The sequence below is a fragment of the Choloepus didactylus genome, chromosome 27 (assembly GCF_015220235.1).
Source record: "Choloepus didactylus isolate mChoDid1 chromosome 27, mChoDid1.pri, whole genome shotgun sequence".
NCBI lineage: Eukaryota > Metazoa > Chordata > Mammalia > Pilosa > Megalonychidae > Choloepus > Choloepus didactylus.
The window spans coordinates 3,129,714-3,144,849 of record NC_051333.1 but is presented as its reverse complement, the minus strand read 5'-3'; the positions used below and the strand labels follow the sequence as shown (position 1 = coordinate 3,144,849).

General features: G+C 59.0%; 1 protein-coding gene and 1 pseudogene across 4 annotated transcripts; one reads left to right on the top strand and one right to left on the bottom strand.

The window, feature by feature from the left end:
• Nucleotides 1-1,948: 1,948 nt before the first annotated feature.
• LOC119520915 lies at nt 1,949-4,855 on the bottom strand (annotated as a pseudogene).
• Nucleotides 4,856-7,057: 2,202 nt separating this feature from the next.
• Nucleotides 7,058-14,500, top strand: KMT5C (lysine methyltransferase 5C). 4 transcript variants are annotated; one of them, XM_037818757.1, is made up of 9 exons: nt 7,058-7,161; nt 8,758-9,017; nt 9,192-9,357; nt 9,730-9,839; nt 10,719-10,882; nt 10,979-10,998; nt 12,646-12,782; nt 12,880-13,064; nt 13,370-14,500. In XM_037818757.1, exons 2-9 carry the CDS (start codon nt 8,908-8,910, stop codon nt 13,861-13,863), a joined length of 1,386 nt encoding a protein of 461 aa, XP_037674685.1. In that variant the 5' UTR covers nt 7,058-7,161; nt 8,758-8,907; the 3' UTR covers nt 13,864-14,500. The 4 variants fall into 4 exon arrangements, with proteins under 4 accessions (XP_037674685.1, XP_037674686.1, XP_037674687.1 ...); XM_037818758.1 differs by having other exon boundaries at nt 7,077-7,161; nt 8,884-9,017; XM_037818760.1 differs by lacking the exons at nt 7,058-7,161; nt 8,758-9,017 and adding an exon at nt 9,586-9,640 and having other exon boundaries at nt 9,314-9,357.
• The last annotated feature ends 636 nt before the right edge of the window (nt 14,501-15,136 follow it).

The following is a 15,136-nucleotide window of genomic DNA, read 5'->3' as shown; positions in this document are numbered from 1 at the left end:
CTTAGTTGCACTTGGGATATTTGTCCTCTCTTAGCTTCTCCGGAGCAAGAGTCTGCTTTCAACAGCCGTCTTCAAACTGTCTCTCATCTGCAGCTCCTGTGCTTTCTTCAAAGTGTCCCTCTTGGCTGTTGCTCCTTTTCAAAATGTCACTCACAGCTGCACTGAGTTCCCCCTGTCCATCAGCTCATTTATAGGGCTCCAGTGACTCAACTTAGACCCACCCCGAATGGGCGGAGCAACACCTCCATGGAAATCATCCAATCAGTGTCATCACCCACAGCTGGGTGGGGCGCATTCCAAAGAAACACTCAAAGAATTACAATCTAATCACCACCGATAACATCTGCCCACACAAGATTACATCAAAGATAATGGCGTTTGGGGGGACATAATACATTCAAACTGGCACAGTATCATACAACATGTGGTCTATTGTGTCTGGCTTTTTTTCACTCTGCACGATATTTTCAAGGTTGATCTATGTTGTCTTGTGTCACAGAATTTCATTCCTTTTTGTGGCCAAATAGTGTGCCATTGTGTGGCTATATCATGTTTTGTTTATTCATTCATCAGTTGAAGGACATTTGGCTTATCTCCACATTTTTGGCCACTGTGAATTAGGCAGCTACAAACATTTGCGTACAAGGTTTTGTGCGGAAGTATGCTTTCAATTCCCTTGGGTATGGAGCTGGGAGTGGAATTGCTGGGTCTATATGAAAATTTTATGTTTAGTGTTTTGAGGAACTTCCAGACTGTTTCCTTTTACCTGCTTCCCAGTAGTATAAGAGGGTTCTGCTTTCTCCACATCCTTGCCAACACTTGTGATCATCTGTTTCTGATTTTAGCCATCCTCATGGGTGTCGAGTGGCAGCTCCTTGTGGTGTTGATTTGCTTCTCCCTGGTGGCTGCAGTGGTGCTTCTTCTCGTGTGCTAATTGGCCATTTGTATATCTTCTTTGGAGAAATGTCTGTTCAGATTCTTTGTTCATTTTCAGTTGGGTAGTTTGTCTTTTCATTATTGCGTTGTAAGAATTCTTTTTATATTCTGGATAAAACTCCCTTAACAGATATATCATTTGCAAATATTTTCTCCCACACTATGGAAAACAGCCCTCTTTGGACCCAATGTTTTCTCTTCAGTTGTTGGTATTCTTCCTTTAATCATTCATCTAATTTTTATCAAATGCCAGTGATGTACCAGGCATCTGGGGATGTACCAGTGAACAGAACAAAATGTCCCTGCCGTCCTGGAGCTTACGTTCTAGCTGGGGAGAAGGACAATACATGTGCGAGCAAGGCACACCTGAAGCCAGGCAGGGGCAGGTGCGGGACCAGCTTCGTAGCTGAGCAAGTGGGGCCCCTGCTCAGAAGGACTCCACGTGTGCTTTAAAGCTCTGCTGTTGCCATTTTGAAATTCTTACTAATTTTGTGAACAAGAGGCTCCACGTTTTTGCACCGGGCCCTGCCGATTTTGTCGCCGATTCTGGTGCTATGAAGAAGTAAAGTCGATTAAGGGCCTGGCTGGGACTCTTTTAGCCAAGGCGGTCAGGGACGGGCTCCCCGGGAGGTGAAATTCTGAAATTTGAGCAGAGACCTGAGGAGGTAGGGGAAGGAGCCCTGGCTTTCTGGGCTAAGAGAAGAGCAGGAGGCCGATGTGGCTGAAAGGGAGTGAGCAACGGGGGAAAGGGCTGGAGATAAGGTCAGAGGAGACAGAGCAGGAGCCTGGAGGCCATCATGAGAACTTGGGATTTTGTTTTTTTGCAAGAAAAATGTGTAAAATCTTTTCACAATTCAAACTTTGAGATGAATAAAATGGGTGGCAATGGCATCTGCCTCTGAGTTTGATTTATAAAAATATTATTGAGTTCAATTATCTATATTTTTCTATTTTGTTTGGGGAACGAGAGAGAGAATGTCTTTTTTATAATATAAAACATCACACTCTGACATCATTTATCATGATATCGTCTGGAATTCCAAAAAATGTCCTGTTTGGGATGATCTGGGTGTTTGTGGGCTTGACATTTGATAGAAGTTGGGCAACCGAATATCGTAGTAGTGCCTTTTTCCTACATATACTCTGTCACTCAAGGCGTAGCGTTTACCTACAGCGTCACTGGCAATTAAAACTGAAAACAGGCAGGAGACATAACGGAGTCGGGCAAAAAGCAAATATAATTTATTTCTCCTCCAAGATGTACCAACAATCCTTTCTGCTTGGAGGGTTACCTGAAAAATACCATCCTCTGTGAGTCTCAGTGAGCTCCACTCGGGAGAATCCAGGGACTGAACGGGGGAAATGAAAGGCAGAAAAATTCTCCATCCACTGTCTGTCGGCTCCTTCCGGAAACAAGCAGGGAGTTTATCGGTGGAGGTTATCCGTGCGTGGCACACAGGGCTCCCTTTCCAATTGTTTTGGAGACAGGCAAAGCGATCCCCAGAGCCTGGAAAAGGCAGCTGTGCATCACCTGGACTTCTCGGGCCAAGGTTCTGCTGCGGACTTGATATGCAATATGAACAAATTGCAGGAAACAGCTGATAAAGAATACAACATTCCAGGAAAATACATTGGCTGCCCAGACATCTACTCAAGCCCAGACAGCTGAGCAGAGAAAGTTCAATCCTGGAAAATCGAAGACAGAAAGGAGTCCAAGAAATCCACTTCCACCCATGAAACCTACTACAACGAAAATACTGACAAGGGGATAAATTGCCCCTCTGGTCTCTTGCTTCCAGCTTGTGCAGACTTGGTGTTCATCGATTAGGTCTACGGAAGCCCGAATTTCTTCCCATGGCTGTACTATTGTCTGGTTCACTTCTCAGCTACCTTTGGGTGACACTGAAGTAAGTAATTAAGTCCTTTGCTTTTCCATCGTTAGAGTTTTGCTTGGTCTTCACAAACCCAGAGAAAGCCTGGGTGCTGGAGCCGCTTGCAGTTTTGCTGTGTATGGATTTTGAAAAATTAAGAATCCCAGGCTCATTTGTTTAAGCTCATTTGGGCTCAGGTTTTGATCTAGTCCATTAATATTTTGCTGTTTCCTTTCTTTCCGTGGCCCTGAGCCACCAGAACATCAGGTTTTCCTCTCAGTGTATATTCACCACCTTTAACAACCTTTTCCGTGTCGCGCGGTTTCTGTGCATCTGGTAGTCAGGACGGCTGGGTGGTTCTGCCTGGGGATTGCTGGTGATAGTGCAGCCAAGGTGTTGACTGGGACACTGTCATCCAAAGGCTCACTTCCAAAGCGGCTCACTCACACGGCTGTCAAGCCGCTCCCCGGAGGCCTCGCTTCCTTGTCAGGTAGATGGGGCAGTGAAATGTCCTCTTGACGCGGCACTGGCTTCCCCCGGGGGAGCGAGCCAAGAGACAGCAAGGTGGAAGCTGCAGCATCTTTCATGACCTAGCCACGGCCATGCCATCATTTTTAGAATATCCCATTGGTACCCAGAGCGGCCCCTCTCAGTGCAGAGGGAGCTGTACTAGGGCGTGAGTTCCAGAAGGCGAGACTCACTGGGGACCATTTGGGAGGCTGGCAACCATCAGGGTGACTCCATCGCAGAATTTTGAGCAGGAAGTGAAATGAGGTGTGTGTGTATATGCAGATACGTGTAGGTATAAATACATGTGTGTGTGTATGTGTGTGTGCACACTTGTCTATATGGATATGTGTATGTGCAATAAGTGTGCAGGTACCTAAAATAACAGTTTATTATTGTTATAGTTAACATATGAACTCTTAGTTTATTGTATGCATTTTGTTATTACACAACACATGGAAACAGAGCCATACATATAATTAGACTCTCTTTTCCTCCAAAGGTGATCACCCCTTTGTCGTGAAACAGTAAAAACTTACTGTTTTACAACAAGCTTTCCCCCTTAATGCACAGCCGTGCCCCACTTTGACAGTCACCCAGGCCACACTGCTCTCCAGTTTGATCCCAAAGTATGGTGGGCACACCAAAGGACCCTTCTAAGGCAGAGCTCCTCGAGCTCTCAGGAGCCATCTCCTCTCTTGGGATTTTTAGGCAGTGCGTGCTTTGCAGCAATATGTACCCCAGAAAAGGCCATGTTCTTTTGCTCCATCCCTGTGGGTATAGACCTATTGTAGGTGGGAACTTTTGGTTAGTTTCTTTCAATTGAGCTGTGACCCCACCCATTCAAGGTAGGTCTTAATCCTTTTAGTGGACTCCTTTATAAGGGGATAAGAGAGAGACACCCACAGAGCTCAGAAAGGAGGCCACTGGAACCAAAGTGGAAAGCAACGAGACCCGAGAGCAAAGACCAGCAGACACCGGCCACGTGACAAAGGAACCCCGGATCCAGCAGCCTTTCTCAGAGAAGGTATCGTCCCCTTGATGCCTTAACTGGGACGTTCTCATGGCCTTAGAACTTTAATTCTAAGCTAATAAACCCCCACTGTAAAAGCCAATCCATTTCTGGTACATTGCATTTTGGCAGCTTTTGCAAACTGAAAAAGGCAGCCTCAGCTGGGGCCCGAGATTCTGCATTTCTACCAAGCTCCCCAGTGATCCTGATGCTGCTGGCCCACGGGCCACACTTTGAGTAACAAGGTCAGAAATGAAAATCATTCATTACGAAATATTCAAGCATGCTGTCTGGAAGCGGAGCCTTGGAATCTGTGTTGTAACCAAATTCCTGAGGTCACTCTTTTTTTCCTCTCTCTCGTGTGTTTATTTCATTTTTATTCAGATAACATAAAATTTACCACTTGAAAGTGTGCAATTCAGCAGCATTAAGTACATTCTCAAGTTGCACAACCATCACTGCTTTCTAGTTCCAGAACATTCTATCACTCCCATAGGAAACCCTGTCCCAAGGAGCAATCACTTTCCATTCGTCCCTCCCCCCAGCTGCTGGAAACCACCCATCTGCCTCGTCTCTACGGATTTGCCTGTTCTGAGCATCTCATATAAGTGGAAGCATGCACGATGTGGACTTTTGTGTCTGGCTTCTTTCACTCAGCATCATGTTTTTGAGGTTCATCCACGTTGTAGCATGAATCCAAGCGAGGTTCCTTTTCCAAGACCATTTTTATTAAAGCATCTTATAGCATCTGAGGCTGGAAAACCTCTAGGCTGGCTTTCAACAGCTGGATTCTTTCTGGGCACTGGAGCCCAGGGGTTGGGCCAGTCTAATCACCTCCCTAAGTCTCCCTTTGCTCCCCTCTAAAATAGGGATAACAGCTCAGTCATTCTCACTGAGGCTATTTGCACCATGATCAGTGTGTGTGACAAGCTCTGTTAACTGTCAGATATTGTTGTCCCATCTCCAGCTGTGCTATAATCAGTCCAACCAATCTCCTGCTACTGAACATTCAGCTTTCTCCTACATATCTTTCTACATAGACATTTTAGCACTTGTCCATAGAAGTGGAATTGGTGGGCCAAAATTTTTATTTTTCCTTAGAAAATATTTCCCACACGTAAGGAAAGAGCAAGTAGTAATAAAATGAACTCATGGTTTCCACCTCCAGGCTTAAAAGAATATTGCAATTAATGATGGCCCGTGTGTGCTTCCTGACAGCACCTGCCCATGCAGGTCCATGCGCTTTTACAGCCCCTGTCCACACACAGCATTTGTTCCACGTGCGATGACACAAGGCTAAGCAGACTTCTGCGACTAGCAAAATGAAGCTTTTGGGAGTGTCCAGGTTGAAACACGGGGCGCTGGCCCGTTTGCTTTCACGGCTGGAGGGTGTCCCCTTTCTTGCCTGCACGGAGCACGACCCTTTTAGCCGGTCTTTAGCGGATGCACCTTGAGGCTAATTCCAATTCTCTGCTGTTAGCAGCGCCACCGTGGCGGGCACGCTTGCGCTTCTCGTTTGGTACGCGTGTGCACGAGTTTCTCCCGAGTGTGTCCCGAGGAGCCGCAGGCTGGGTCAGGAAGGGCTGCACTTCCAAAGTTCACACGTACCGGTGGGATTTTTCCGGACGGAGGGTCTCCCAGAGAGAGGATCTAGGGTGGCTCTGGTTTTATGGGTGGACAGCTGAGGCCCAGAGCCGGCAAGCCACTTCCGCGACGTCACAGGGCGGCGCAGGATCCGTCAGCTTCGTCCCCACTGGTCGGGCAGGCACGCGTTCATTCATTCATTCATTCATTACGCGTGCAATGAGTATCCGCGAAGCACCCACTGTGCGCTGCCTCTTTTCCTAGGCGCAGAGGGAGAGCGGGGAGCAAGCCCGAGGCCGCCCGCCGGCCCACGGAGCTGCCCGTTCTGGGCGTCAAGATCAGGGATTGCTAATTATTAGCAATTGTCTCCAGAACTGAAGCGGGGGAGGTGCGTCCCAGGGGAGCGCCCCAGGATTCAGAGGCGTCTCCAAACTTCTCAAGGGGTGTCCCCCACTTCTCAATCTCCCTGTTTCCCACCCGTCCATATCGCGGGGAAGCCCCACAGAGTTACGGTGGGTATTCCTCAAATTAAACGGGGTGTTCGGGATGCAGAGCGCTGTGGGAGGGAGGGAGAGGGACGAGCCCTTTGTGCCCAGGCTGGGCTGTCAATAAAGTTCAGTCGCCCTGGCAACAGCGCTCCCCTCCACCGCTGGGCGTGGCGACGGGGTGCGCGCGCAGCCCCCCTCCCCGCCGCGGCTTTTTCCCTCCGGCTCCCGTAGGTTTCCCGAGAAAGAGAAGAGGGAGGTCACGGCACGACGGTGACGGGCGAAGGTCTTAGCCAATGGCAGGATGAGCCGCGCCAAGGCCAGCCAATCATGTGCGAGCTCTGGAGCCGGCAGCGCCCACCCTTGTTGCTCTTGGACCTGAATAACCTGACACAACGCGGGGCTCCGGCAGAGAGGAAGGCGGGGACACGTTTCCATGGCAGCTGCGGAAGGACAGCCGCGTGAGCCACTAGCAGCAGTCGGCGGCGCTTGACGGCCGCGCGGGCGTGGCGGGATTTTGTCGGGGCACTGTCGGGGGGGCGAGCAGGGAGGGGAAGAGCGGGGCTCGGCCAATGGGCGCGGCGCGGGCTCCATGGCAACCGCGGAGTGGCGGTGGCCTGGGCCAATGGGGGACCGCGGAGCCCGCGGCGGGCCGGGCCGGCGGAGCAGACAGGAGGCGCGGGGACGACGTCTGACGAGAGAGCTGGAGGCGGCGGCGGCGGCGGTGGCGCGGGCGCCCGAGGAGGCGGCGGAGGAGGAGAAGCGGGTGAGGGGCGGCGCGGGGCCCGACCTCTGAGCCCCCCCACAGCCCCCGCCCGGCGCCGCCTTGGCTCCGCGTCGCCCCCGGCCCCGACTGCCCCGCGCCCCGCCTGGCCCCTCCTGGCCTTCGGGCGCCTCAGTCTCCGGCCCTCGGCGGGCCCGGGCTCCTCTCGCCGCCCCCCGGCCTTCCCCGGGCCCCTCTCCGCAGGTCCACCCAGGCCGTCCCCTGGCCTCCCGCCCCGGAGTCGGTCCCGGTCTCCTTCTGGCCTCTGCCTCCCCAGGGCCCTCCCTGGCCCCTCTCGGCCGCGTCCTGACACTCGGCCAGCTCTCCACCTCCTCTCTCCCCGCCCTCCTGCCTCGGGACCCCTGCCCCAGCCGCCCTCGCCCGCTGCCATCGACGCCCCCGGGCTGCAGGGGCTTCCCGCACTCACCCTGCCCTGGGGCCACGGCAGGCCACGGGCAGCCTCGGGGCTTTCTCCTCCCCCACTTCGCTCTCTCCCCTTCCTTCTCTTTCTTTGACCTGCTCTGTCTCGCCACACTGTTACTGCCCCCCCTTTGTCTCCCGAGCCCCCTCCCCCTCCCCCCCCACCCCGGGGATCCTCGGAGAGGGAGCAGGTGCTGGGATCCCTCCTACGCTCTCCCTCCCCTCACCCCCGCAGGCTGCCTGGGGCTTCACCCAGCGCCTCCTGACAACCCTGAGGGCTGCCGGGGAGGGGGGAGACGGAGGCGGGAGGAGGGTGGCCGTCGGGGGTGGGGGTGGGGGGGGTCTCCGTGGCCAGGTCTTCTCCGACTCCCCCTCCTTCAGCGCCAGGCCCTTAGGGTTATACCAGACTGCCAATTAGTCAGCCTTCCCTGGGCCCAGAGGCACTATGTATGCTTGTGCACGCGCGTGTGTAAGGGGGAGCCGATGCGCGTGCTTGGGGGGAATCAGCAAGTCGTCTGCATGGGGGATCAGCATGGGTGTGCTTGGGGCTCAGCGAGCAGGTGCATGGGGGGGTCAGTGAGGGTGTAGGAGGGGTTCAACGAGCGGTATGCCTGGGAGTTGGTGAGCCTGTATGTGGTGGTGGGGGGGATCAGTGAGGGTGTGCATGGGGTTCAGCGAAGGTATACATGGGGGTCGGTGAGCCTTTACAGGGGGTGGGGGGATCAGTGAGGGCATGCATGGGGGTCAGTGAAGGGATGCATGGGGGTTGGTGAGCCTTTACGGGGTAGGGGGTGAGATCAGCACAGGTATGGGGGCATCAGCGAGGACGTGCATGGGGGTTGGTGAGCCTGTATGGGGGGCATGGGTCAGCGAGGGTGTGCACGGGGGTCAGCACGGGTGTAGGGGAGTCAGTGAGAGTTGGGGGTAAGTTTGCATGTGTTGGGGTTTGTGTGTGTACATGTTGGAGTATCTGGTTGCACACATGTGTGCACATGGAGGGTTCTTGGGGGAATCTACTCCTGAGCATGAGCGAGTAACAAACGACTGCCCTTTGTTCTGCCACTGTCCATGCTGTGGGAAGGACTTGCAGCACTTGCGTTTCATCCTTCCTCGCGAATCCTTGCTTGCTCTTCACTGACAACTCTGTGAAATCAGCACTGCTTTTTCCCCATTTCATAGATGAGGACACCGAAGGGCTCGCCTGAAGTCATACCCTGTATATAAACGTCCGGGAGCAAGCACAGAGTCTGGGTCCCCTTCCCCCAGCCTGGGGCTCCGCCCTCACCCCACTCTCCTCCCGGCCAGAAGCAGCATGGTCCGTGGGGCACCATGGGGCCCGACAGAGTGACAGCCAGAGAACTGTGTGAGAACGATGACCTGGCCACCAGCCTTGTCCTCGACCCCTACCTCGGCTTCCGCACCCACAAGATGAACGTCAGGTGAGGCAGTCTGTGGGCATGGGTGGGCCCGAGGGACCCGGGACCCCTGCCCTTCCCTGCCAGCCCTCAGCCCAGTCCTCCCCTCAGCTCTGACTGGGGGTTGGGGGTGGGGCCTGGGAAGGCCCGGAGGGAAGTAGCCAAGGCCCTGGGACCCAGGCGTGCCCTCTCCCCCAGCCCCGTGCCGCCCCTGCGGCGACAGCACCACCTGCGCTCAGCGCTGGAGGCCTTCCTGAGGCAGCGGGACCTGGAGGCTGCATACCGGGCCCTGACGCTGGGAGGCTGGATGACCCACTACTTCCAGAGCCGGGGCCCGCGGCAGGAGGCTGCCCTCAAGACCCACGTGAGGGAGCCCTTCCCCTCCCCACCCTCGGCCTTCAGGTCCACCCCCGTGGCCGCTTCCGGCCCCCCAGCCCCATCCGGCAGACACTGCAGAGCCCTAAGCCCTTGGCGAAGCCCCTGGCACTCCCTGACTTCCCAGCCATTTGGACCATCTGAGACGAGGAGTGAGACTCCTGGGAGAGGAGAGTCGGGGGCCCTCTGAGATGGATCCATCCTCTTCATTTGACAGATGAGGAAACTGAGGCCCCAAGAGGGGACGTGAGTTCCTCAAGACCATGCAGCAAGTCAGTGACAGAGCAGGCCTAGAACCCGAGAGGGGGCTGTGGGCATCCCTGCCCCCATCCTCACCCCACCCACCCCTCACCTTCCCCAGATCTATCGCTACCTCCGCGCCTTCCTGCCGGAAAGTGGCTTTGCCATCCTGCCCTGTACCCGCTACTCCCTGGAGACAAACGGAGCCAAGGTCGTGTCTACCCGTGCCTGGTAAGAGAGGGGAGCTCACAGCTTGGGGTCCCACAACTAACAGGAGGCGTCTCCTCCCTCAAGGGCTGCTGGGACACCCCCATGCCCTTGGAGGAGATAGGGATTGCTGGGGCAGGGGGTGGTGAGAATCCAGCAGCTGGCCTGGAAGATCCCTGTGGTCAGGGGCTGTCGGGGAACAGGCCAGGAAGGTCTTCCAGGGCAAAGACCCTCGTACCCACCATAGCACTGTTGGCTGATGAGCCCCAGGGTGCCCAGGGCTGCTGGGGAAAGAGAGCTGACCTCCTGCCACCGAGGACCGCAGCTGCCTTTCTTTCTGCCCTACCTGAGCTCCCACGAGCACCAAGTGCTGCAGGGCCTGGGCCTGGGGGGGAGCAGGAAACACCTCCAGAGGTGAAGGCAGGTGGTCACCAAATGAACACGCAAGTCGTTATCCCGGCTCAGTGCTTTAGCAGAGACCCAGGGGCCCTGAGAGCAGTCCCCAAAGTGAGTGGGAGGCTGGTGGCCAGGTCCCAGCAGCTGAGGGAGCAGGGCCCGGGGAGGTGAGGGAAGGCCCCCTGGCTACAGCCCGAGTGAGGGAGCAGAGGAGCGCTGCGGAGGGAACTCGGAGGCCAGCGGGTGGGTCTGTGTCCAGCTGCAGGCCGGGCACAACTGGGAGCAGGAGGAGGATTCTGCCTCTGCTGGTGGAGAGCAGTGGGTGGCTCTTGGGGCTGCACATGGAGAGAAAGCGACGGTGGGCGTGAGAGACGTGGAAGGCGGGTGCCTGTGCGGATGCCCCCAGAAAGGAGGCCCTTGTCCCTGGGTGCTCCTGGGAGCACTGAGCCCCGGCCCCAGGCAGCCACCGGGAGGCACGGTTCACGGCCCACGGCGGCTCTCCCGCAGGAAGAAGAACGAAAAGCTGGAGCTGCTGGTGGGCTGTATCGCCGAGCTGCGGGAAGCCGACGAGGGGCTGCTGAGGGCCGGCGAGAACGACTTCAGCATCATGTACTCGACCCGCAAGCGGAGCGCCCAGCTCTGGCTGGGTCCGGCCGCCTTCATTAACCACGGTGAGGCCCTGAGGCCAGGCGGCGGGGCGGGGCGGGGCAGACCTCCTCCCTGGCCTGCTCACGTGTCTCTTCTCTCCTGACCCTGACCGGCTCCAGACTGCAAACCCAACTGTAAGGTAAGGCCCGCAACCCCGAGGGGAGGGGCCGCGGGAAGCCTGGAGGCCCCGGGGAGGGTGTCTTTGGTCGTGTGTCTCCAGCGCGCCCCACTGAGCCAAGTGCTCCGATACCCCCGGTCTCCCCTTGTCCCGAGGCTGCCAGAGCAGGGAGGGGCTTGGGCTTGGCCCGTGTCACCAGGCAGTTTGTACAAAGTCCCTGTCAGACCCGGGGCAGACAGAAGGAAGTGGCCGGGTCCCAGCCCTCGGGAGCCCCCTGCCTCGCCAGCAGATACGCACACACGGGACTCTGGCAGGCAGAGAGGCTAAGGGTGTGGGGACGTCACGAGCTGGCTGGGGCTGAGTCACCCTGTGTGGGCCAAGGCCAGGGACCCTCCCGATGGAGGTGGCCTCGCACTGGGCCCTGGTGGCGCAGGCTGTGATGGGAAGCTCTCGGGCAGAACTTTCCGGGCAGCAGGAATGGGGTGCTGTGAGAGCAGAGGACCAGAGCGGAGCTGGGCCGGAGAGGCGGGTGTGTCCTGCAGGTGCTGAGGGTCAGGAGTGGGTAGCAGGTGCAGAGGGGGCTGCACACTGGCTATGACCCCCAGACGCCTGGCGCGGAGGACCCATGCAGAGGCGAGTTCACCATGAGCAAGCCCCGGGTCTGTGCTCAGGGAACTTGGCCTCTCTGGGCTGCTCTTACGCTGCAAGCCAGCGGCGTGAGTGGGCAGGGGTGGTGGCCAGTTCTGGGAGGTGTCGGGCCCAACAGCACTGCGACAGGCGTGCACCAGCTCCTGGGGCACAAAGGAGAGCCCCGGCCTGCTCTGCGCTCCAGGACTGGGAGCTCCCAGTGCAGACAGGCTCGAGCTGGGTGTTGCAGGACGTCTAGACTTTGCCCGGGAGAAAGGGCTCTGGGAAGAGGGCATCCCAGGCAGGAACCATGAGGGCCAAGGTGTCAAGGGGGTGCTGCGTCATGCAGAGCCGGCCTAGGGCGGGGAGCGGTGCGCACAGGTGAGGGGCCAGGTCGGGGCTCTGTTGTCCTTCCACCCCGGGGGAAGGAGATCAGGTCTGGTTTTAGCTCGCCCGCAGCTGGTGTCAGGAGAGACAGGAAGGGGAGACCTGGAGAAGCTGGTGAGCAGAGGTGTGGGGCCGTGAGACAGGCGGGGAAGGTGCAGGACCTGACGCCGACAGGGTGCCGTAGCCAGTGTGGTTTGGAGTCAGGCTAGCAGGCGTGTATCAGGCTGGAGTGGACAGACAGATGGCCGTGCTTCTACCCCTTCCCAGGTGGGGAGCCTGGAAGCAGAAGCAGGCAGGAGGTGCCCATGGCAGGGCTGGAGGCGGGACGAAGTGAGGTCGGGGAGGTGGGCCCGATGGGAGAGGGGCTGCCACGAGGGGACAGATGCGCGCGAGGCAAGGAGCGTCCACCGTACGCCGCCCAGGTCGGCTCAGGTCGTCGTCCTGCAGTCGGTGGAGCCGCCTGTGGGAAGGGCCGTCGAGGGCGGTCCGTCGTGCAAGGGAAGCAGAGCGTGGCGGCCGGCCTGGCCAGCGGCTGCGTCAGACCCGGTGGCGCCTCCCGGCTCGCCGCACCCGGCCTACCCCGCCTCCCAGGACAGGGCTGGGGCCGCGCGCGGGCGGGGGTGCCCCGGCAGGCACTGAGTGGCCGGCCCCCAGTTTGTGCCCGCAGACGGGAACGCGGCCTGTGTGAAGGCGCTCAGGGACATCGAGCCGGGGGACGAGGTGACCTGCTTCTACGGCGATGGCTTCTTTGGGGAGAAGAACGAGCACTGTGAATGCTACACCTGCGAGAGGTGGGCGGGCGGAGCTGCCAGGGGCCGGAAGTGCGTCCTCAGGGCCCACAGGGCTGGGAGCCCGTTCCCGAGCCCCTCCTCTGTCCCGGCCCCGCAGGAGAGGCGAAGGGGCCTTCCGCCTGCGGCCCAGGGAGACCCTGCCCCCGCGGTCCCTGGACAAGTACGAGCTCCGGGAAACCAAGCGGCGGCTGCAGCGAGGCCAGGACGGCGCCGGCTGGCAGGGCCTGCTGGGGCTGCGGGCCTGCGCCCACCCCTCCCCGCTGCACCGGGACCTCTTCTGTGGTGAGCAAGGGTCTGGGACCCCGAGGGGCCTCCTGCCCCAGCTCCCCCATTAGTGCCCCCCTTTCCCCTTCTTTTCTCTTCCCATTTGGCTTGTCTCCTGAGTGCTCAAGGGGTCCCTCCATCTCTGTGCCCTGCCAAGACCCCTCCTCCCTCTGCCTCAGCCACCTTCTGCCTCCTGGCTCGAGAGCACAGGGAGGCAGGCCGGGCAGCAGCTACCGCCTGGGCGCTTTTGCAGAGGAGCCCAGCAAGCCTGCCCCCCACACGCGCTGACCCCTTCTCCTTTGTCTCTCTCTCCCTTCCCTCAGCTGCCTGCCAGCCCTTCTGCCTGCCACCCTCCGGCGCCCACCCCACAGCCTCACCCCTCTGGCTCCAGTGGCTGCCTCGGCCCCCTGCCCGGCTACGTCCCCGCAGGCGCCGCCGCCCTAGGCCCCGCCGCACGCTGGGGCCCCTCATGCTCTGTGCCGCCCGAGTGCCCCTGCACCCCTGGGGGGGCTGTGGCCCACGCTGCCATCTGCGTGCAGAGGCCGTGGTGGCCCTGGGCACGCCCCCCCGAGCCTGCTGGGCCCCGCAGCAAGACTGGCACTGGGCCCGGCGCTATGGGCTGCCCGCCGTGGTGCGCGTGGACCTGAGCCGTGTGGCCCCTGCTCCGCCGGCCTGCCCTGTCCCCCCTGGGACCCCAGGCCCTGCACTCGGACCCAAGCAGGCTCTGGCCTTCACCCCATTCTCCCCGCCCAAGCGCCTGCGCCTGGTGGTCAGCCATGGCTCCATCGACCTGGACGTCAATGGTGACGAGCCGTGACGGGGTGGGCGCAAGGCCGACGTGAGAGGAGATGGCTCTCCCCAAGGCTCGCCCCAGCCCCAAGTCCCTGGGGACTCGTGGACCTCGAGGAGCCGCCCTTGGACCTCTGGGAGGGAGCTGACCCTTGACCCCAGCACAGTGCTGACCCTCGGAGGGGGTTGGTTTGGATCTGGCCCTCCCAACTGCTGAGCCCTGAGCCGCCCCCATTGCAGGGAGCCCTGGCCACGTGCTGCCCTCCCCCAGCCTCAGGACCGAAGGAGCCGCCTCTGTCCCCACTCGCCTTCTGCCACAGCCCATCCCTCCCCAGGGAGCAAAGCCATAAGGGTGGGGGCCACCCATGGCATCTCCCCCTTGAGCCCAGGCCTCAGGAGAAAGGAGAACCTATTGGGGGTGGTACCCCTCGGAGGGGAGCGGTGGGTTCGCGGCCCTGCAGCTGTCTGTGGAGGGGGAAGGTGGAGGTGCCCTCCTCACCCCCACGGCTCTCAGGGAGGCCGGGCGCGGCCTCAGCTTTCTCATGGTGCTATCCTGGTGCTACGGGGGTGGGTGCGCTCCCCCCCCCCCACACCAGAACTGGGTATGTTGGGGGATTGGAAGCACTTGAACTTTTTATTTTATTAAATCCTTGGTATAAGCAGCACCCCTGGAAGTGTTTTGTCTTTATTTTGTTTTTGAGGGCATGTCAGTAGGGGGACGAGCCCCTGCCTTGCTGTGGAGCCCAGGAGGGGCAGCCCAGGCCCTGGACTGGAGGTTCTGGAGACTGCCCAGCACGTGGGCTTTAAGAGAAGAAAGGGGGTCCCGTCCCCCAGCTGCTTCCTGCGCACCCCCAGAGGCGTTCTCGGTGGCCGTCGCACCACTGTTTGGGAGGCTGCTCCCCGTCTCCCGACGAGGTCGCTGCGGTACAGCTGGGTGGAGCGACCTGCCCCTTGTCCCACCGCAGGCGCCCGAGGGTGCAGCCGAGCGCAGGGAGGGTGGGGCTGCCGCGGGGGCAGGGGCTCGGGTCTGCGTCTCCGGGACCAGGATCACAGCCGCTCACTTCTTGAGCCTGCCATTGCCCCTTAACTCACGGCCACCCCCACAGCCCCCCGAGACGCCAGCGACAATGGCTCACGGTTAGGCGTGCTTGCCGCAAACGTGTGCCCCCAGCAGGCCACCCGAGCGCCTCCAGGTCGGACGGGGCTGCAGCCCCCGGTTTACTTCCTCAGAGTTGGCAGCCTTGGGGGCCTCACCCTGGAGGTGCACAGGGTGTGAGGACCCACCAGGGGCAAGCAGGCCT

What these genes read in the sequence shown, in the direction of transcription:
- KMT5C (XM_037818757.1), top strand. Translation starts at nt 8,908, where the DNA reads ATGGGGCCCGACAGAGTGACAGCCAGAGAACTGTGTGAGAACGATGAC. An exon ending in GAATGCTACACCTGCGAGAG is followed by an intron (nt 12,783 to 12,879) that starts GTGGGCGGGCGG and finishes CCGGCCCCGCAG; the next exon opens with GAGAGGCGAAGGGGCCTTCC. An exon ending in GCACCGGGACCTCTTCTGTG is followed by an intron (nt 13,065 to 13,369) that starts GTGAGCAAGGGT and finishes CCCTTCCCTCAG; the next exon opens with CTGCCTGCCAGCCCTTCTGC.